Source organism: Engraulis encrasicolus, chromosome 7, assembly GCF_034702125.1.
Source record: "Engraulis encrasicolus isolate BLACKSEA-1 chromosome 7, IST_EnEncr_1.0, whole genome shotgun sequence".
NCBI lineage: Eukaryota > Metazoa > Chordata > Actinopteri > Clupeiformes > Engraulidae > Engraulis > Engraulis encrasicolus.
In genome coordinates, this window is record NC_085863.1 from 12,937,051 (window position 1) to 12,959,966 (window position 22,916).

Consider the following 22,916-nt stretch of genomic DNA (forward strand, 5'->3'; position numbering starts at 1 on the left):
GCCAATAGACCAGTGTTTCCCAACCTTTTTTGTCTTTTGTACCCCCTAAGCATTTTCGTTGTGCCATGAGTACCCCCTAAATCAAGTTTTATCTTGTTTTCTCTATCCCAATGTAACTAAGCTCCATGTATTTGTTAAAATTATATTTTTCCATGTACCCCCTGCAGTGTGCTCGTGTACCCCTAGAACAGGCACCCCTGGTTGGGAAACACTGCATTAGACAATACAACTGGAATAAATAGTCAACAGCCACCAGCAACATTTATTGATTTAGAAAATTATTTCAAGGCCCACTTGGATTACCATCAGGCCAGGTCAACCAGTGGGCCCCAGGAGCGAGGAGGGCTGGAGGTTAGTTAGCTCCACTTGGAATGACCATGGATGCAGAGCTTATGTTTGGCACCACTATGGGCTTCATGCTGACTCATGCTGCGTGCGTGCCTGGGTGCGTGGGTGCGTGCGTGCGCGCACCAAAGGCTTCATGGGAGAGACAAACATGAGGTAGGTCTTAGTTAGTAAAACCACTGAGGGACGGACAAACAAACAAAATGCCAGGTATTCACTATTCACCAGGACCACTGCCTCACAGGAACACTGACCACAGACTTGCCATCCTGAATTAAAACACACAAATTAAGGGCTTTGCTTGACTGAATGAAGGTGTGTAGGTGTGTGTGTGTGTGTGTGTGTACGTGCCCCTGTGTGTGTGCGCACGTGAGTGTGTGTGTGTGCATGTGTGTGTGTTTGTTGTGTCTGTGTCATCTCTAATAGCACCACTGGGTACAGGAAGGGAACTGAACATTTCTGCCCACGGCACTGTGTGAAGTGGGCACCTACAGACGCTGTGCTGTGCTGTGCTGAGCTGAGCTGACGTCAACAACACCACGCTGGCAGGCAGGCAGGCAGGCAGGCGAGCCACCTACACCTTCTCCAACATTAAAAAATAATCATGCATTCACACACACCCACACACACAACAAAACATATTCACAACAACACACATATGTACACATACACACAGAGACACACAACACATATCCAACACACACACACACACACACACAACATATTCACACCAACACACACATACACGCACAAAGAGAGACACATAACATATCCAACACCCACACACACACACATGCTTGATGATGCAAAGAAACACAACATACAGAGACACACACACACCACTGGCACACACACAGTCACACAACAAGTACTACACACACACACACATAAAAACAACGCACTAACACAGCACACACACACAAACACACTCATAGATCCACAGAACCTGCACACACACACCAACACACACACACACACACACGACACACATCTGAAAAAGCGCCTGTTCCTCTGGTCCCGAGTGGCTGTCTGTCCAGACTAGGCGGTGACCTAGATTGGGGCATGAGGGGGCTGAGCTCTCGGAGGGACGGCCAGCAGGCAGAAGTTTGTGTTTTTCAGGAACAGGATGCAGACTTGCAGACAAATAAATAATTAACACACAAATAGGCATCTGTGTCCCGCTCCCGCCGTAGCTCTCCCTCACCGTACCTCGCGTGCGGTCATATACTGCATCAGCATCACTTTATCTGTCCAACATGATTTCATTCATTCGTTCGTTCGTTCATTTTGTGTTCATTAATACAAAATTTGGCTTCACAAAGTGCGTTTCATACCACCGCATTGATCATTGATCACTGATGTTCAATTGTTGACACTGCTGAAAGTCTTGCAAAATCTTTTTGTAAAGCAAGTTTAAGCCTCGCTTTTATTGTAATGCATGAGTGCTGCTGTTTCAGAGAAGAGTAAGCTTATGCATGAGAATTTCTCCCTGATCAGTGTGATAATACAGTCAGCTTGTGTGTAAACTGCATTATGGAATCCGGTGTAATCTTACCCAAATTCAGTAGCCTGCCATTTTATCGCAGTGCAGAGAGACGTGAGTTTTCACTGCAAATGTGCTTAAATGTTATTTTTGGAACATTTACACAATTTTATGTAGCCTTATATAAGGCTAGAAATTCAGTCAGTGAGTCAATGCATGTTGGTGTTTGTTATTCGAGATGAGAAATGTTTCTCAGCTTCACGCTTGGTGAATTGAGGTGATCTTTGCCTTCCTTTGCAGGACCCGAGACCTGAGCTTGACTGCCTAGTGGTTCAGGGGAGTAGATTTAGTGAGCTAGAACATTTCCAGGAAAGTGTTTTCTCCACCACACATGGTGTAAACTGATGTCGTTTTCGGAATGAGAGTGTGTACACACTTAAAAAAAAAAAAAAAAAGCCGAAACGTAATCCAGCCATGAAATAATATATATATTTTTAAAAACAGTCAACCTTTGTGCTGCACCTTTTCCTGGGATGTGCACAATGAATCTTCACCATCAACTACAAGTAAGCTGGTGTTGGTGAACTAACTTAGAACATGTCCAGGAAGGCGTTCTTCTCTCCACCAAACATGGTGTAACTTAAACTGGTGTTGGTGAACTAAGTTAGAACATGCCCAGGAACACGTTCTCTGCACCAAACATGGTGTAAACTGGTGTTGGTGAACTAGAACATGTCCAGGAAGGAACGCGTTCTTCTCTTCACCAAAACATGGTGTAAACTGGTGTTGGGATGTCCATGTCCTGCTCCGCTTCGGGGTCTGTGCGGCGGCGATGACAATGCGTCAATACGGCGGGACAATGGCACATCTGGCCTTGCGGCAGCCCTCAAGTGCACAATAAAAGGAGGGCAAACACGGGGGCTCAGCGCGCCTATTGTGGTTCAATGGAGCATCCCAAATAGGAGAGGGGCCCCTTTTGGCCATAGGCAAACATGGGAAACACTTAGGGCCCGCTACCTCTGGATTAGTAGAGCCACAGCTAGCTGAAACAGCCCCCCGAGCACAGACTCTCTAATCAAAGACTGTCATCTGTTCAGAAAACCACCCATATGGGCCCATGGCCAAGTTTCAGTTGAGGTTCAACAACCAAAAAAAAGTTCACAGATGAACTGATATTTCATTTTTCATGGGAAAAAAAAAAAGATTTTCAATTTTAAAAAGTGGGGCGATAAAGATTGATTAAAAAATGAAACAAACTAAAATTGAAAACACAACCATTGGTATAAGAAAATATGCATTGCACATTAGTATGCATGCAATAAGTAATGTGCGTCCATGTAAGCCTACATCAAACAGACTGGGATTTAATTTGTCGAGCTTAATCACACATCTCGAAAGGCATTGCTTCTATAGGAGGCCTGAACACCATATGCAAAAGAAGATGATGGCCAGTAATGCTTTTATTGTGATGCGTTGGAGATGGATAGTAGCCCAATGATACTGAAGGAAAGCAACAAGCACACCACGATTGGTCAAATAAAAGTTTGCCATATAATATTCAAGGAAAGCAACAAGCACACCACGATTGGTCAAAAAAAGTTTGCCCTCAAGGAAAAAAACTAATCTGTCCTTGCATTTGTATTGGTTCACTGTTAACAGGTCCTGAGAAAGGAGGGATTAGACATGAGCCAAAAAAAAAAAAAAAAAAGACACTGTGGGCAAGAGGAGAAAAGGTCTGCACCACGCCATGGCCGCAGAGCGAAGAAAAGAGGACACCACAATTAAGACGACAACACGCTCTTCCGTAATCAAGCAAAGACCCGGGTTAAATACCTGACCCCTCGCTTTTCACGATCACCCGGCCGTCCCCAAGAGCTGTTTTTGGGGCGGGGGGAGGGGAGGGGAGGAGATGAGGGATGCAGCTAGCAAGCAAAGCAAGCAAGGCAGGCAGGCAGGCAGCAGCCAGGGAGGACAAGGGAGAAACAGAAACACAGCGGAGAGAAGAAAAGAAAAAGAAAAGAAAAGAAAGGACAAAGAAGAAAGGACAGCGAAAAAGAAAAAGAAAGCAGGGAGCAGGGAACGCGGGGGGGTTGAGAAAGAGGAGAAAAATGGATTGTTGCATTCTCCTCCTCCTCTTTTCATCTGGGCCATTGTTGTGGCTGGGGGGCTGGGGGGGGGGGGGGGGCGGTGATGCGCTGGGGGCTCGGCGGGGGGGCTTTGTGCCACAGTCCTCTCTGATTTGGCTCCTCTATTCATGGACGCCGCGCCGGACGGACGGACGGCCCCACTCCGCTTTTCTCTTCTCTCCTCTCTCTGTGTTCAACTCTTCTTCTCAGCACAGACACCAATAGACTCTCTCTATCTCTCCCTGTCATTTTCTCACTTTATTTTCCCTCATCTCTTCTCTTCTCTGTGTTCAACTCTTCTTCTCAGCACAGACACCAATAGCCCCCCCCTCTCTCTCTCTCCCTCTCTCTATCGCTCTCTATCGCTCTCTATCGCTCTCTATCGCTCTCTATCTATCTCTATCTATCTCTATCTCTCTCTCTCTATCTCTATCTCTGTTTCTGTCTCTCCCCATCCCTGTCATTCTCTCACTTTATTTTCCCTCAATCTGCTCTCTTCTCTTCTCCTCTCTCTCTCTCTCTGTGTTCAACTCTTCTTCTCAGCACAGACACCAATAGACTCTCTCTCTCTATCTCTATCTCTGTTTCTGTCTCTCCCCATCCCTGTCATTCTCTCACTTTATTTTCCCTCAATCTGCTCTCTTCTCTTCTCCTCTCTCTCTCTCTCTGTGTTGTTCAACTCTTCTTCTCAGCACAGACACAAATAGACTCCCTCTCTCTCTCTCTCTTTCTCTGTGTCTCTGTCTCTTTCTCTCCCCATCCCTGTCACTCTCTCACTTCATTTTCTCTCAATCTTTCCCATCTCATGAAATATTTTTCTCCCTTTGTAGTAGAGATATCTAGATAGAAAGCAAGAGAGAGCAACAGACACTCCAAGTCACACCCTCTCTTCTCCTCATTTTTCCTCTTCTCTCTACACGCAGGCAGGCAGGCAGAGAGGCTTGAACACACACACACACACACACACACACACACACACACACACACACACACACACACACACACACACACACACACACACACACACACACACACACACACACACACACACACACACACACACACACACACACACACACACACACAGTCAGCGACGTTGAGGGAATCCCGGGGTAGGATTCACGGAGGCTTCCCCTCCCTCTTGCGTTCACAGGTCTGTGCTCTGGAAATGTGTGTGTGGTGTGTGGTGTGTGGCGTGTGTGTGTCGCTACAGGTTTGCTTTGTCAGCCCCTTCTCAGCACTACAAGCATCTTTATCGCCACTCAGCCTTTTTGCATGTGTCTCCGTCACTCGCTGTTTAACACAGGGACACTGTGTGTGTGTGTGTGTGTGTGTGTTAGGGCTGTAACGATATTGTATTGAACCGAGAAATTGTGATACACAGACTCATGATACCGTATCGTGATACAAGGAGGCAGTATCGTGATACACTCTTTCAAAGTTCTGACACCCAGTGACACATCAGTCCAGACAACTACCACATGATATGAAGTGATGGTGCTTACTGCTTACAAGCTTCAAATCATCATAGTTATTGTATTTAAACTTTTTAAAATTATGTGTAGCTTCTTGTAACCTATTCTACTTACAATCTGTTATAGTTTTATTCATAATTGTATTCTATAACATTGGCAAATCGTGAAATCATGGGGTGTATTGAACCGTTCAAAATCGTGATGCGTACCGAATTGTGAGTTGAGTGTATCGTTACAGCCCTAGTGTATATGTGTTAGGGTTGTTTCTGTATAATATTGACTACAAACATCTGTATTGTGCCTTTTGTGTGCATTTATGCAAGTTTAGGTGTGTAAGATTGGCCACTCAATTATTGGAAAGACTCATTTTTACACCTACGGTAGTCTGCCTCCTGTGTCAACATTTGTGCATGTCTGTGACACAGACAGACAGACAGAGACACAGACACAGACACAGACAGAGACACAGACAGAGACACAGACAGAAACACAGACAGACAGACAGACAGACAGACAGACAGACAGACAGACAGACAGACAGACACACACACATACACGGTGCAGAGGAGAGCAGAGCAGAGCAGAGCAGCGCGGTGACTGCAGCAGCCTGCTGTGCCTTCACGCCGCTCTGACGGTTTTGATCCAAATGCGCTCTGAAGGCTGAGGTCAGAGCAACGCAAATAACATCCAAACCCAGCGCAAGAGAGGGAGAGAGGGGAAGGGAGGGGTGCAGTGGGGGGGCACACTCTCTAAAGACACCCACCTCCTCCTTCACAATGGGCAGCGCGGGCTGGGCTGGGCCTGGCCGGGCCGCCAGCGTGCCGCACGGCTGGGCTGGGCCGAGGCTGAGGCTGAGGCAGGGCCCGGGGTCTCAGGCTGGACGAGACGCAGCTTACTTGCCGCGCAACAAATTGTACGCCTAATCTTTCTTTTACACCGTCGTCTTTTCTCTTGGGGATTTAAGCTTCTTTTTTTATTAAAAATTTGAATATGAAAGCAGCAGCAGCGGTCTATAGGAGAGAGAGTGGCATATTCAAGCAGAGGACAATCACAACAGGCCAGACAAAGCCACTGTACCGGGGAGTCTTGTCTCTTGTCTGGTTAGTGTAGCGGGACGACTGTTGCAGACACAAGCTGTGGAGCAAGTCCAGCTACCTGTGGCATGCCTGTCTGTCTGTCTCTGTCTGTCTGTCTGTCTGTCTCTGTCTGTCTCTGTCTGTCTCTGTCTGTCCAACTACACTGTCCTACAAATGCAAAGTGCAGTAACGGCATATTTTGAGTTACAACTGAAAATGGCCAAGGCCCTACTGTGGGGTGCTGCTAACGGTAAGGCACTCATCTGCTAAACGGCCGACCCGGGTTCGATTCCCCGCCTCGCTCTCCCAACTGAATATTGTCTTCAAAACACTTTCCTTATCTTGTTCCAAAGCCGTATGGTCCAAATGTGTCCAGCTTTAGAGCTATTGCTTTGCCAATAATGCTGGAACTGCAATATCCAAGGCTTTGGATACCTTTTCTTCAGTTTCATGTTTCGTGTTTAAAAGTTGGTTACTGCACTTTGCCTGTAGAGCAGTACGGCTAACATGTTGCAATGCTAGCCTAGCAACTGAGTCTGGCTTTGGTTCTAAAAAGGATAGAATACTGTCCTACCATGCTGAGCACTGTAAATAAAAAGGAAAAATCAGCAGCGCCAAACGAGACCAATGTACCAACTTGGTTTGCGTTTGTTTTTTCAAAGATAAGCAACAGTATACCATGCGAGGCCATAGAGAAAGGAGGAGGGGGTAAGCCACTTAAAGAAGACCAAAGCATTGCAACTCGATTTGGGTTAAAATCTGACATGATAGCCACTGTTTATGACAACGTGAAGCACAGCAGAGAGAGCAAGGAAAGAGGGGATACAGTGGTGCCACACTGAACCCCCACTGCATCGAAGCCTAGCCTATCATTTTGAGAACTTTCCATCTTTTCAACCACTCAGTCATAACACTGACTGAAACCCTTTTAGTCACGCCTCAAACAAAACCAAAACCAGAACTCGAGACTCCGCTTGCGTCGTCGGGTGGAAAAAGGGAATAATATCCCACAAATGGCATTATGGGATTTGTGTGGAGACCTTTTTTTGCGGGAACCCGAGTGCCTAATTTGAGACTCTATCCAAAACGTTAATTTAAATGATTACTAAACAGTGTGCTGTATAGGACGCCAGTCTAGTTTCCTCTTTTCTTCCTAGTGCAAGTCTGTGTACACAAGTCCATCATCGTCATTTGTATTTGTATTTGTGTATTTATGTAAGCTGACAGGCACCTTAATTTCCTTCGGGATTAATAAAAGTACTCTACTCTACTCTACTCTACTCTACTCTACTCTACTTTTGGATTGGATGTGGATTTCATTAAAAATGAACTTTCGAATCAATAAGGTGAAAAGTGAACATCTCCGACTTGCCAACGCAGCGGTGGCCGCTGTGGATCCTAATGGCACCAGGAGACACAGAGATCCTCTACAACTACATATCATACCAGGTACAAACACACACAGGTGAGAGAGAGGTAGAGCGAGAGAGGTAGAGCGAGAGAGGTAGAGAGAGGGGGGGGCGGGGGCGGTGATAGTAGAGAGGTACAGAGAGAGAGCGAGAGCGAGAGGAGAAGTAGAGAGTGAGGTAGAAAGAGTGAGGTAGGTAGGAAGAGAGAGAGAGAGAGAGAGAGAGAGAGAGAGAGAGAGAGAGAGAGAGAGGTAGAAGTGGAGAGTGAGGTCGAAAGAGAGTGAGGGAGGGAGAAAGAAAAAGAAAGAAAGAGAGACAGAGAGCTAAACAGTGACACGTGGGGATAAGGTGACTTTGTCCATCCAGATGCCCATTACCTCTCCTGCTCTCCCGCTGCCAGCTCACCGGCTGACTCGCTCCCCTTCTCTCTCTCTCCCTCCCTCTCTTCATCCCTCACTTCTCTCTCTCCCCCTCTCTTCATCCATCTATCCTTCCTTCCCAACCTGGCGGGAAGCCTGTGAGTCATACGCTTTACTGTGTGTGTGTGTGTGTGTGCTCCTCAGTACCTCTGATGGGAATAGGGCCCAGGCACTGAACGTAGAGACTGTTCTCCATGCTTCAGTCCTGGCCAGCCACCACACTAAAAGGATTACACGTACTTCAACACACACACACACACACACACAGTCCGCTTGCTCATAGTCTCTGACAAAAGGCCTGCGTTTGCTCACACACACCACTGTTCACATGAAAGGGACACCCGGACCCCAGTGGTGTGTGTGTGTGTGTGTGTGCGTGCATGCGTGTCTACACTGCCCATAATTTGGAACAAGTTAACAACTTACAGGCACAAGAAGAAGAAACACGAGCTACAACCAATTTCTTCTTCCACAGAACTATAAAGTCTACAGGTGCATAATACGCACCATTTCCACCAATGGAGTGCTTCGTCACTGGCATTCTGGTAACAGAGACATGTAAAAAAAAAAAAAGGAGCCGTGCCTTAGAAGATTTTAATCACACCATTCCAAACTGAACTGTCAGAATGTGGCGACCAGAGTCTCTGATCAAATGTCGAAGCATCTGGCAGCAACAGTGTCGCTGGTGGACTGAGTGAGTGAGAGCAACATAGCAGAGGAGATGGTGACATGACAGAAGCAGTGTGATGATGCCACTGTTGGATCAAAGTGTTGCTGTTTGTAAAAATGAAATAAAGTTTATATTTTTGGAGCTAATACCCAGTTCATCTTCAATACCCAGTTCAGTTCATCAATACCCAGTTCATCAGACCACTTCATCACACTGTTTACCACTTTTTGTCTGGCACCTGGATAACTGCTTTGTGGATGTGCGCACCCCAAACTCCAAACGACATGAAAGAAGCAACCTGCCCCTCTCAGACTGACCAACTGTCCCTTGGCAGGTAACTTAGGCTGAGCGGAGGTGGGAAACCAACTCACTCATGCGTGCGTGCGTGCGTGTGCGCGTGCGTGTGCGTGTGTGTGTGTGTGTAAGACGCCAACACGCTAACACGCAAACGGTGCTGCGAGAGGCTACTTCACTTCACGCACGGCTCTATTGTACCTGCAGCACCTTAAAATAAAAACCCAACACTGCCGTGGCCTGACGGTAGGGCACTGGGTTACTACTACGCTGGGGACCCGGGTTTGATTCCGGCCTGAGTCAATTGCCGGTCCTTCCCCATCTCTCTCTCTCTCTCTCTCTCTGCCCACTCGTTTCCTGTCCCTCTGTCACTGTCCTATAATAAGTAAACCACAAAATGTTTAAAAAATATATCTAAAAATCACATAAATCTAAAATAAATAAATAAATAAAAATCAACAACATCCTCCATGACCACATCAAAGAATCACTGACAACTCCCTGACAAAATGTCCAGGTGTGCAATAATAGGAAAGTCTCCCAAGAAGCAAGGCTCACTTAAGTCTCTGGCCTGGTCTGTGAGAGTGTACCATGGAATATTTGCTGATATCCTACTAACGCATCTAAAAAAGTGAACCATCAAACTGCTGCGTGTTCAATACAATGAAATAACTAAAAATTAAATGACACCAAACTAAATCTATGCCAGACGAATACCCATTGTGGCCGAGGACCAAGTTAAGACCTTATAACCGCGATACAAAACTGAAGCCCAGGCCAACAGTGTGTGTGTGTGTGTGTGTGTGTGTGTGTGTGTGTGTGTGTGTGCGCACCAATTAGCGTGAAACAGCTGTACTCCTCTGTGCGCTGAGGATACAGTGGCTTTACCTGTCACAATCATGGCGGCAACTTCAAAGCACTATGAGGCTGAGAGAAACCCTCGCCTGGGGACAAGCAAGGCAGACAACCCCATAATAATCTGAGCACACATGCTGAAGCAGACACGTACAGTACACACAGAGCAAAAGAAAAAAACAACAACTCCTTTTTTTTTTTTTAAATGTTGGATGTGTGACTTAAAAGGGAGGAGAGATCAAACTGGTCCAATTTTCTCCCCAACTGTCAGGCGGCAGGGCAGGATGAATGAAGGCAGTGAGGTGTACTAGTCATGTCGGCTCTCATTCCACAGTTTTCCAGAGGCAACCAGAGGTTGCAGGTGTTTCCCAGACATTGAGCAAGTAGAAACATTAAAAAACCCTGAACACATCAAAAGAAAGTGTGTACTGTACAGAGGAGCGGCGCCGTGGGTAGTGTTGACTTTGATGTCAGCAGCACAGCAAACAGACTTCACAATCAGTTTCAATATCACAGCAGACATGATACCATGTTAAAAACATGGCAGAACACCTTACTGATGCCAAAGTGAGGTTTGATGTAGGGTACAAGTGGCATCACGACTTCAACACTCATTCAACTGACTGCACTGCATTCAAAACAACTCACTAAGTCACTATGCATGCCTGGGAATGAAGCTCATTATCTTTCGACAGAGCGCCAGCGCATTTATAACCTTAACCACGTATAAGACTTAACCACGTATATATATTTTTTTTTCCAAAGAGCAAGAATAGCTGCGGATGCCCAAGTAGCATTTGCGTAATGATAGACTGAACTGACCGTCTGCGCATGCCATACTGGCAGCAGCCTCAACTCTCCGGGCTGCTCAAAACCAATGCCCGGTGGCGGTGGTGGAGGAGTATTTTTAGCACGGCAGGGAGCTATTTACCAACATGCATCGCATATATCCGAATGTAGTCATGTCTAGTGCCATGAGCTGTCCCCTGACTCATCCCTGGCAGCTGGCCTTGACGGCAACGTTACAGCGAGCCGTGTCGGTATGACGCCAGTACAGGGGAAAATAACTAAGACATGATGAAGCACTGATTGAAATACAGAATAATTAAACTACTCGACCGTCCGCATACAATGACTTTGTGAAAAGGGGCCGTTTCAGTCGACAACGAATCTAGTACAGACACAACCATATACACGAAAATGCCCACTGAGAAGAAGCCGAGGCATTCATTTGCGCATGAAAAATCACACAGAAGCCAAGCGCAGCACGGAGTTCGGGAAGAGACCCTGGGAGTGAAATTAAAACTTGCCCCCCTGTGACGCGCGGAGAACACAACTCGCGCTGAAAACGACAAACAAGTTATGATGAGAGATCTATGGATACGCCGGGGATGAAACACAAAACAATTGTCAACAATACACAAAATGTTGATTCAAAGTCGATAGCGTGCGCAAGTCATTGGGCATAAAATCCAGCCTGTGGCTTTGATAGCATTAGCAAAGCGCACGGTTTGAGTTGTGCGCAATGTAGCCAGCTAGACGGCTAGCCCGCCAGCTACAACCAAGTTATAACACTCGCGATAGCCCTCGTGCATAATCGACTGAAACACAACTGATTCAATCTTTAGACACAGATGCACCGCAATTCAATCACGACCACACAATGACATAATCAGAGGACCTGGGTGTTCATAAAACTGTCGCCAACCGAATGGTTAAATGCATAGCTGGCATTCTTTTCCAAACCCGCGGTTACACAGCTATTTGAATCACTAAAAGGGCTCAGGGAAAAGTAATCACAGCGCACTTATTTGAATTTCCGAACACACAGACCCCCTTCCGAGAGTGCTCCCCTCACTTTCAAAGACTTCATACTGCATTCATAAGTGAAAATGAAATAAACAACGTATAAATAGTTCATCCATATCAAACAAAACGGTTACGACCAAAGAAAACAAGACTGGCTTGTGTGGTGGCGTTGGCGGAGGCGACGGATGATCCCTCATGTTCGCGAGCTTTGATCAAGCTTGAAATAAAACAAAGCTCGGCGTTGAAGTCATACAAGTTAGTCATTCTAATCATGGGATCGGTGGAATATGGTCTAGTATTGTGTTCCTAGACGTTTTCAGAGAGAAAAACTGATTTTTCCTAGCGTCATACCCTCCTCACAGCTGGAAGCCTAGGATTGATGTACCATTGTTTTGCCAGAATTGCTTTAGCTTGCTACTTAAAATATACTTTAACCAAAACTATATCAAAAACAAAGTGGGGTAACTATTACAAAGTATCCAGAAGATATCGCAATTTACAAACCAACATACAAATCTTACCTGAAATAAAAATGTACTCCAGCTCGGTTCCATTGCAACACTTAAGAAAAAAAATCTGCAGGAAACCTACAAGAAATCTACAACAAAGCAGCCAAACATGGCAGCTGCTACAACTTCCTGTAACCCTAGGACCAAACCATTTCGAGAAACCCGTGGGGGAGGAGTTGTTTGTGAATGACTAATTATGCGTCAGCGAATTTGAATTGCACCACTACCAACATTTATTTAGTCTCTGACTTAATGTTGTAATGAAACTGTTTGTACAAATGATCAAAACCTATGCACTTTTTTTAGAAGTTATGTTAAGATTACAAGACGTTCCCTTTGGCGTGGACTGTGTCGGACCATAGGGGGTATTCGAAAAATGGCAAGAACTTGATCAATCGCTTGCTGCTGTCGCGAGGTGTTCTTCTTGAATTACATGCGCGTGCTTTGTAGGACAACCCGACTGGCTTGCTTTTAACGATTTACATAATGAAAATGAAGTAGACTTTCAGATACATCGCTGTTCTTTCAAGACAAAGGATTTTGCTTTCAGCGCACACTTGACGAACTTTGCTATACTTCAGTTCATTTTGAAACGTTATCAGAGCTGAGCTGAGATGTCCTAATTTGGTCTAAAGTTAATAATTACAACATAGGCCATTAGTCTATTATTAATAATATTTTTTCTTAAAAAAAAAGATGTATCCGTTTTAAGTGTTTCTTTAAGAATCTCTTTACTGTGGAAGAAATTCATTGTATCAATCACGAGTTGCAGAAAGCTCAGTGAAAATGTTGGTGATCTGGCCCAACTCCTCGAGGAGGCCTTTAACAACAACAAAAAAACAAACAAAACAAAAAAGCAGCGACTAGACCCTAATGTAAGCCTAATGTCCTAATTTGATTGTCACACACCCCACATGAACACAATGGACAGACAGTCAGAGACTATATGCAGCTGGTTACATTGGAAAATAGAATCTGAAGTAGGCCTAATGCCTGTGTCTCAGTAACTTATGCAGGTCTACTGGTCAACCAGTTTTCTGGCAAACAAAAGTAAGAAAACACTGGAAACAATTGCCAGCCTAAATATATTTTGGTTTTGTTTGTTTAGATGTTTAAACCAGATGTAGGTCATAGGCCTATGGTGTGATTTATATGGAGAGGCAGATACGCCAGTTTAGATATAACCTTTCAATCAGCAGGTTACACTTAATTAGGACTATTAAACAACTGGGCTCTTCTGTGCTAAACAGGCTATATGCAGACACATGATTGGCCATCTAGGCCTACATCAGGTTTGTGTCATCATAACAAACAAACAAGCAAAAATAGTTCCAGTTTTGTAGTGGATTTTCCAGCCTGTTCTTTGAACACTGTTTGACAGTTGGAGAAAAAAAAAGGGGGTGACCCATTGTACATTTCAATTGCTGTGCGGCCGTACATGAGTGTTCTTTGTTCTCACCGTGCAGTGCAGTTATCAGAGGTGCAATGTGTGCATTCCAATATGTGACCTTGCGTCCTCCACTTGGGCTTGTGGCCTCACGCTTTGCCGTGATGCCCCGCCTCTGTGTAGAAAATAATTAAGTTTCCTCGCTGTCAGCCTAGCCAAAACAATTTTTGGAGGACTGTTCTTCATTTACCATCCTGTTTGAAAATGAGAAAATGACTTTACAATTGAGCTTTTGTGAGATATTGAAATAAAATGCTGTTGTCAGTGATGTCATCACAACGTATTACGACTGGTACGAGGCCACAAGCACAAGTCGAGGAAGCAAGGTTGCATATTGGAATGCACACAATGTGAGGTGGATACATACGCGACTGGTCTGCCCATTCAGTCCAGTTTCTCTAGCCAGGGCTCTGATACGTTGTCCACTACTCCGCTTCAGCCTATCTGTTGCAGGGTTTGATGAAGGCCTTCTAGTTATTCAAGCAGCATGGCAGAGTTTGGCAGTCATCCTTTCTGGAATCAAACAGGATTACACTGGACAAGAAGAAGAAGATAAAGGTCAGTGTTTAAGAAAATATAGATAGATAGATAGATAGATAGATAGATAGATAGATAGATAGATAGATAGATAGATAGATAGATAGATAGATAGATAGATAGATAGATAGATGTAATAAAAATAGACAGACACACCACAAAACTTTCACATAATGCCTACTTTATGAAAAACACACAACAAGTTTTAATGTAGGCTACATCAAAATACAATATCATCTGAGGATTTCCTTCGTACAGTTCTACAGTGCAATATTTAGCGTTGATTTCAATTCAGCCATTCCACCCACCAGTCTCAGTAAACCAGGTTAAGTTAACCTTGAGGTACAGTAAATCATCTAATAGAAGAGCATGGAGTCCTCATTTTCTGAACTAAATGACACCCGTGCGCTATCTATTAGCAGGCTTATATCACTTCCTGTACGGTAGGTCAACTTCACCAGGTTGTTCACGTAATGTTCTTGGGACAACCTCTGGTAGAGATTAAATAAGTGCAGAATATCTGATCAGATGTTTTGGAAGCCCAACACTCTATTTAACACTGCACTGTACCAGTGTATGACAGGGGAGCGCAATTATTTTGGCCCAAGGGCCACATGTAGAATATTGGTCGAAAGGCCAGATCACATAGGCAATTTTCCAGTCATTAATACTTAATACTAAAATGCAGTAGCCTACTGTATAACCTACAAGACCCCTGGCTTAGGTAGTCATTTTTCCGAGTGTTATTTTTTTTAGGGGGAGGGTCATCCCTGTGTTCCCCGCAACCGGGGGACTTAGGACCCTTTTTTTCAAAAAAGGGTTCTATGTCCCCCGCTGCTTCCAAGTGGACTGCTGCCGCATGGCAAATCGCAGGTTGTTGTTGCACCTGTGACAAGGTATAGTAGGGTTAGGGATAGTTTTGGGAAGGGCACACTTGGAAAACATTGGGAACATAGGACCTGGGGAACGTAGGTATGCTCCCGTTTCGGGGGCATCCCTTTGTCTGCGGGCCACATGAAAATGCACACATCTGGGGCCTATGCTAAGAAGCTGGTTCAGGAGTAAACCACCAGTTTAAGTTAAGAGGTAATTCGTCTACTCCAGGCTCTTCTATTAGATGATTTACCTTACCCCGTGTGCTCCTGAACCAGCTTCTTAGTATATCCCTCTGGTGTATGAGCAGTGTATTGTACTGAAGTGAGTGTGTACTCAGTCTGCTCATGTCACACATCACAGCTCACCCCCTTCGGAGATCATGCTTATGGAATTTTGGCTCCTTTTCAGTATACTTGTGAACTACTGGAGGCCTGTTTTTTTTGTTTGTTCTTCTCTGTCAGTGAAGAATTTCAAGGCTTAAGTAGGCCCACTTTCGACAAAAGAATTAGACAAGATAACTCATGTGTCCCAGTAACCAAAGTCTCACAATTAGTGTCCAACAGTAAGTGCTTAAACAACAATATGACATTAGAAACTTTTGGAAACACTTAAAAATGTGCAGGAAAAACAAATACCGGCATATAGATGTACAATAGATGTGGCAGTAGAAGATTTTGAACTCTGATGAAAAGCTGAAGTTGTTTCTCATCCCTCTGTGTTATTTAGATGGGAAGAAGGACTGCACGGGTACTTTCTATTATCCTAACTCCTGTCCTCAAACGGTGCTTGCGGCCTCCTTCTTCGCTGATGCCCCACCTCTGTGAAGAAAAAAAATAAAGCTTCCCTATTGTCAGCCTAGCCACAAAACTTTTTTTTATTCTGGGGAATAAAATTCAATATCCTGATTTTGAATGAGAAAATGACCTTTGAATTGAAATTTTGCGATATATTTCATTTACCTTCTGTCGTCAATGTCGCCTTGCGACGTCATCACGAGGCCACGAGTACAATGGAGGACGGGAGTCAGGATATTGGAAAGGATACCATGTCCTCTGTAAGGAATAGAGGCTACAGGTAGTTATCCTAACCAATCTAAAGTAAATTTGTTTATCTTGGTCTCTTCAGATCACACAACATGGTTCCAGTGATCCATATCCTTGGTCTGTTTATCTCTCTTGAGACCAAGATAAACAAATTTGCTTTAGATGGTGTCAAGCATGTGTGGTGGTAAACAAGTGAGTTTTTTTTTTTTTTAAAGTGTATCCTCTCAATAGCCAAGCATGGTAGTGGGACTGACATGGTTTGGGGATGCATGAATGCTGTCAACATTGGCAATCTGAAATACACCTAAAAAAAACATGCATGTCAACATGCACTGTGACTACTGAAGCAGATCATGATATTCTCCATAGGATTGCATTCAAATCTCACACCAATCTATTTAAGCCATGTGCACACTCAAAATGTAAAAGCTCAAAGTGCAAAGAAAGGTAGAAACACACACTGATGACCTCCCTTTTAATCCCTTTTCATTTCGAGACGATTCGAGACAACACAGCCCCTTCTCTACCGTTTTTTAATGTGGGGTGTACTCACTTTTGTGAGTACATGTTCAAACATTAATAGTTGTATTTTGTTTTTTTCTGAGTGAACGAGAAATGTAAGCTGTTAAATCTGTTGTTAAAAGGTCACTAATAATTGTGTCAAAGTGAAATTTCTGTAATGCTTTCCTATGAAAAGATATATTCACAAATCTGCAAAAACAGGGGTGTACTCACTTTCGTGATACACTGTAAGTAAGGGGGGACTGGTCACGACTTTCTAACCCTGTCTGATATTATTGCTGTGCATCCTTAACTTCATTCGGGATTCACACATTTTACTCTACTCTACTTTACTTTGCTCTTTGTATGTGACTTTATAACCCAATATGATGTTGTTGTTGTATCTGTTGATGTTGTTGTTACTCTTTGTATGTGTAGTCCCTGTGACGTGAGTGATGGAGGACTGATCCATCCTTGGTCATCGGCATGCTAAAGGGTCAAAGACGTCTTTTTCATTCAGTGTTACGGACACCTTCCGCCGACTGTAACTGCAAGAAAACATCATTTTTAAATCGTTTCAAGTGAATGGATGACAGCCGAGGCTTTCATGAATTCCCTGTAACAATACATAAATAGTCAGTTACAGTCAGCAGGAGGCATCCGTTACACTGAATGACAATGCCATTTTGCACGTCTTTGACCCTAAAGCAGCTGCCCCTTTGCCCTACTGGACAAAAAATGCCCTTTTGTTCTTTTTTGTCATAATGTATTGTGGTCCATGTTGACATGAACATCTAGAAATTCTCGACAATTGAATAATAATGTAATATAACATAATGTAATATAATCAGGGCTCTAAATGAGCACCAGACAACCGGCCAAAAGCTGGTGAACTTTCATTTTGGGCGGTAGAGAAGACCAGCTTACATCTATTAGCCATTTTGGCTGGTAAGGACAAAAGTGAATTTAGAGCCCTGAATGCAATACAATATAATATTCTATAAGGTAATATGTAGCCATGTCTAGTAAGGCGCTCGGAAGTTCCACATGCCCTTTCAGCACTTTCCCCTCAAAATGTCTTACTGTTCACGCCACTCGTGACTTTTATAACCCAATGTGATGTTGTTGTTGTCTCTGTTATTGTTGTGCCACTTTGTGTCCTGCCATAGTCCCCGTGACGTGACTTGAGTGATGGGGGACTGGTCCATCCTGGGCCGTTTCCTGGCCGAGGTCCAGAACCACTCGACGGTGATCGGCAAGATCTGGCTGACGGTGCTGCTGATCTTCCGCATCCTGCTGGTGGCGCTAGTGGGCGACGCGGTCTACAGCGACGAGCAGTCCAAGTTCACCTGCAACACCCTGCAGCCCGGCTGCAGCAACGTCTGCTACGACACCTTCGCGCCCGTCTCACACCTGCGCTTCTGGGTCTTTATTTGCATTTTGAAATTGTGTTTTTTTGTTTTGTTTTGTCTTTTTCGACTTTATTTGACAGGACAGTGTGAGAGGTGGACAGGGAGCGAATTGGGAGGGAGACGGGGAAGGGTCGGCAAAGGACCCGGGCCGAGAATCGAACCTGGGCCAACCACATTATGCTTTTATTTAAGATAGGACAGTTAGAGAATGTGACGGGAAATGAGTAGCAGAGAGCGATGGAGAGGAAGTCTCACACCTGCGCTTCTGAGTCTTTATTTACATTATTTCTTTCAATTATTTTTCGGGGGGCATTTTATGCTTTTATTTAGGATAGGAGAGTTAGAGAGTGTGACAAGAAAATGGAGGAAGCCTGACACCTGCACATCTGGGTCAACATTTAGACTATTCTTCCATAGCGCTATACCATGGTTATGGTAGGGCACTCTATTACTATTACGTGGCCGACCCGGGTTCTATTCCAGCCTGGGTACTTTGCCGGCCCTTCCCCGTCTCTCTCTCCTTCCCAACTCCCATCCTGTCTCTCCTCCACTATGTTGCCATGTAAAAAATAATAAAGGCTTAACCCCCCCCCCCCACCTCCCTCCAAAAAAAAACTTATTCTTAAGACTTATTACTCAAAAACACTTATTATTAAAACATTTCTTCTTCCACAGGTCTTCCAGATCATAATGGTCTCCACGCCCTCCATCTTCTACATCGTCTACGTGCTGAATGAGGTGGCCAAGGATGAGAAACTGGAGATAGAGATGGCAACGCGAGAGGAGGAGGAGGAGGAAAAGGAGGAGGAGGAGAAGGAGAAGAGGAAGGTGATGACATCAACCAGGCTTCCCATCTGTGACGATCGTCCCACAGCAGGAGTTACGGTGGAGCAGGAGGAGGACACCACTGCACCTCCTCCTCCTTATCCTCCTCCTCCTCCTCCTCCTCCATTCAGACCTTGCTACTCTGAAGAAGGGGAAGAGGAAGAGGAGGAGGAGGAGTGGGAGGAGGAGACGCGGGGTGATCCTGAGGGCGAGTGTGTGGAGCAGAGAGCCCTGGAGGAGGTGAGGGAGGAACACCAGGGGAAGGAGGAGGTGCAGGGGGTGAGGAAAGACCCCACGGAGCTCTCCAACCAGGTCCTCCTCATCTACATCATCCACGTGGTGCTCAGCTCCATCATGGAGATCTCCTTCCTGGTTGGCCAATGCTGTCTGTTTGGCTTTGAGGTTTGTTTATTTGTTTTTATCAAGTCAAGTCGCTGTATTGTCAATTTCTTTACATGCATTGGTCATACAAAGAATTGAGATTATGTTCGAGGTTTATTTTTTTATTTGTTTATTTGTTTTTATGAGATGCCCATTAGCTTTTGCTCTTGCTTTTAGCACCAGCTATTCTGCCCTACAAAGGCAACGTGCATTAACTACAGATTTTGTCAAAATTAAGTTTATACTGAAACTGGTCTTCATTATACCCCCTTTATTGTATCTTGTGACAAAGCCATATGGTCCAAATGGATCCTGTTTTAGAAATATTGCTATGTCAAATTTGCAGTAGCCTACCTACAATATCCAACCTAATACCAACATTTGAAGGCACCTTTCTCAGTTTTAAATTTGGCATACTTGCCGCACCTTACATTTGTAGGACAGTATTCTTCCTGGGGTCCTTCCAATTAACCCATTGACGCCCAAGGCACCTGCAAAAAAGGGTGCTGAATGCCTGAGCCCTTTTTAAGAAAAGCTGCCCTCAGCCAATAAAAACCTAAATATCTCAGCTTCTGAGGCACGTAAAAATATGCCCTCAGTTGCATTTCAATGCTAAGACCCTCATCTTTCTTTAGAATGTGTTCATTCATCTCAAACGAACAGAGATTTTAGTAATATTTGTCTCAAATCTCATGAGCCTGAATGTTGCGTAATGCAGCTCCAGGCGCCAGGGCTAATGTTGCGCAACGCAACATCAGGCATCAATGGGTTAATATAATCACTGACAAGCACAAATAATCAGCCACACAGAGTGGTGGTAAACACGACATACCATACATTATATTCTTCCTGGGTCCTTCCAATTAAACCGCAGTCAAAGGTGTAGGTTTGGCTTGGAAAGTGGTGGGGACATTACAATGGCAAATTGTCCTGGCATGCTATTTTTGCATTGTATTTAGGGTGAGGGACAAATGGTGGGGACAAGCTAGGTTCATCTCAAAAAAGTGGTATGGACATGTCAAGATGCAAGATGCTTGAAGAAGATCTATGATAGAAACGTTGCTCCTAATAAATTAAGTCTTTTGCAAGCAGTGTGCAGATCCTTTCCCACTCCTACATGTCCCCACCATCCACACCTAAAATTATGTCCATTGGGTAAAACATGACAAAAGACCAACAAAGGTCGGCGTCTGCGCCTTGAACTTAATGCTCGTGTATTGCTTGGTGCGAGCACTCCCAAAAAAGTAGTAATCACTCAAGATAATGGAGAAAAGGAGGCGCACACAAGACTTGTGTGAAAAAGTGTATTGAAGCCGAAAATATACGACAGAAGTCGACAGACGTTTCGGAGCTAGTCCATTCTCAATGTCTCCAGTAGCGTAACGTCTGTCTCTCCAGTTAACCTTAGACTTCTGTCGTATATTTTCGGCTTCAATACACTTTTTCACACAAGTCTTGTTTGCGCCTCCTTTTTTCCATTACATTGGGTAAACATGACATACATGATGTCCTTCCAATGAAACCGCAGGTGCCGCAGCTGTTCTGGTGCAAGACGTACCCGTGCCCCAACCGCACGGCCTGCTTCGTGTCGCGCGCCACCGAGAAGACCATCTTCCTCAACTTCATGTTCAGCATCAGCCTGGGCTGCTTCGTCCTCAACATGGTGGAGCTGCACTACCTGGGCTGGGTCTACATCTTCCGGGTGCTCTCCTCCTCCTCCTCCGCCTCCACCTGCTCCAGCCTCTGTGCCCCGCCGCCACCGCCCATCCTGAGCCCCCCGGAGCCAGAGAGGCTGGGAGTGGTGCGCTGCAACTGCATGCATCAGCACCATCAACACCACCAGCTCCATTACCCCTACCTCCATCACCACCACCCACATCATCACCAACACCAACACGTTCCCCAGAACCAACAAGATTGTTGTCAGCATTACCAACAAACGCACCAACACCCTTACTGTCATCAGCCCAGACACCACAACCACCACCCTCACCACCACCACCACAACCACCATAACCACCACCACCCCTACCACCATAACCACCACCACCACCACCACCACCCTGGCCACTACCATAACCACCACCACCAGTGCCACCCCCACCCCTACAACCACCACCACCACCAGCACCAGCACCAGCACCATCCTCTGTGCCTCAAGCACTCTCTGCAGGGCAGGGTGGTGCTGCAGGCCCCTGTCCCCATGCCCGTGGTCCAGACGAGAAGCTGCTCCTCCATGACGACACCACCACCAGGTGCCAACCCCAGGCACCCTGTCCCCACCATCTCATTTCAGTCAGACGCCACGCTGCAGTGCAGATCCATACAGAGGGTGGATGAGCGGGAGAATCGCAAGGGCCCGGGGAGACTGGCCATGTTGGGCCGTGGTGGTGGAAGATCCTGGCAATGATTAACCCACTTTGTCCTAAGCCCTTTTTGGGAAAGGGTGCCCTCTTCCTATTAAATCCTAAATATCTCAGCCTCCGAAGCACATACAGACATGAAATGAGTTGCATTTAAAAGCCAAGACCATCCCCTTGCATTTTAATGTGTTCATTCAGCTCTAACATACCCACATAGTTAATAAAACAGCTAAAATCTCAAAATCCTGAAAAACCTATATATGTATCTCCAGGACACAATGGGTTAACCCATTTTAGCATGATGACTCGTATATGTTGTTTAACCTTCGATGCCTGGAGGCTGGAGACATGCTCTTGAGATTTTAGCTTTTTAAAAAAAAAAAATGTGGGTAAGTTACAGCTGAATGAACACATTTTAATGCAAGATGAGGTTCTTTGGGTTTAAATGCAATTGATTTCATGTTTTTAAGTGAACCAAAGGCTAAGATATTTAGGGTTTTATAGGCTGAGGGCAACTTTCCCAACAAGGGCTTAGGCATTCAGCAGGCATTTTTGCAGGTGCTTTAGGCATCAATGGGTTAAATTACATTACTTCACATTCCACTTAGCTGATGTTTTTTTGTTTTTTTTTAATCCAAAGCAACTTACACTTATTTACTGGTTATAGTCCCTGGAGCAGTATGGGGGTTAGGGAGTGGAAAGGTGGGATTTGAACCTCCCAACACTATCGATCTAAAGTTCGTGGCCTAATGGTTAAAGGTGGGGTTGCGGGTATGACATCACGTTGGGGGAACTCCCCCAGGATTCTACGGTTCTACATAGACTCCTATGAGCCTGCGGAACCCCGAACGTGATGTCATAATAGTACATTCTCTTAAAATGGTTAACCTGCAACCCCACCTTTAACCATTAGGCCACGGCTGGCCATGTGATCGTGTTCTAAAGTGTCCTTTTAAAAATGCTGCTGGGCTATTTCTTTTATTGATTTATATTTCATGAGTCCATCAGTTGAAAATTATGTCTTCAATGCGCAAGTGGAACCGTGGAAGTACTGTATATTG

General features: G+C 45.0%; 2 protein-coding genes across 4 annotated transcripts in view; one reads left to right on the forward strand and one right to left on the reverse strand.

Annotated features, from left to right (window-relative positions):
• LOC134452473 (vascular endothelial zinc finger 1-like) overlaps positions 1–12,584 on the reverse strand; it is a 51,609-nt gene extending 39,025 nt beyond the window's left edge. For all 3 annotated transcript variants that reach the window (XM_063202878.1, XM_063202879.1, XM_063202877.1), the window contains exon 1: positions 12,483–12,584. In XM_063202878.1, coding sequence (XP_063058948.1) covers positions 12,483–12,515 — 33 coding nt within the window. In that variant the 5' untranslated portion in view covers positions 12,516–12,584. The remainder of the gene's footprint in view (positions 1–12,482) is intronic.
• Positions 12,585–18,065: 5,481 nt separating this feature from the next.
• Positions 18,066–21,902, forward strand: LOC134453361 (gap junction delta-2 protein-like). The gene is made up of 5 exons (XM_063204238.1): positions 18,066–18,299; positions 18,962–19,165; positions 19,283–19,513; positions 21,021–21,293; positions 21,621–21,902. The coding sequence occupies exons 1-5, from the start codon at positions 18,066–18,068 to the stop codon at positions 21,900–21,902; spliced, it is 1,224 nt and encodes a 407-aa protein (XP_063060308.1).
• The last annotated feature ends 1,014 nt before the right edge of the window (positions 21,903–22,916 follow it).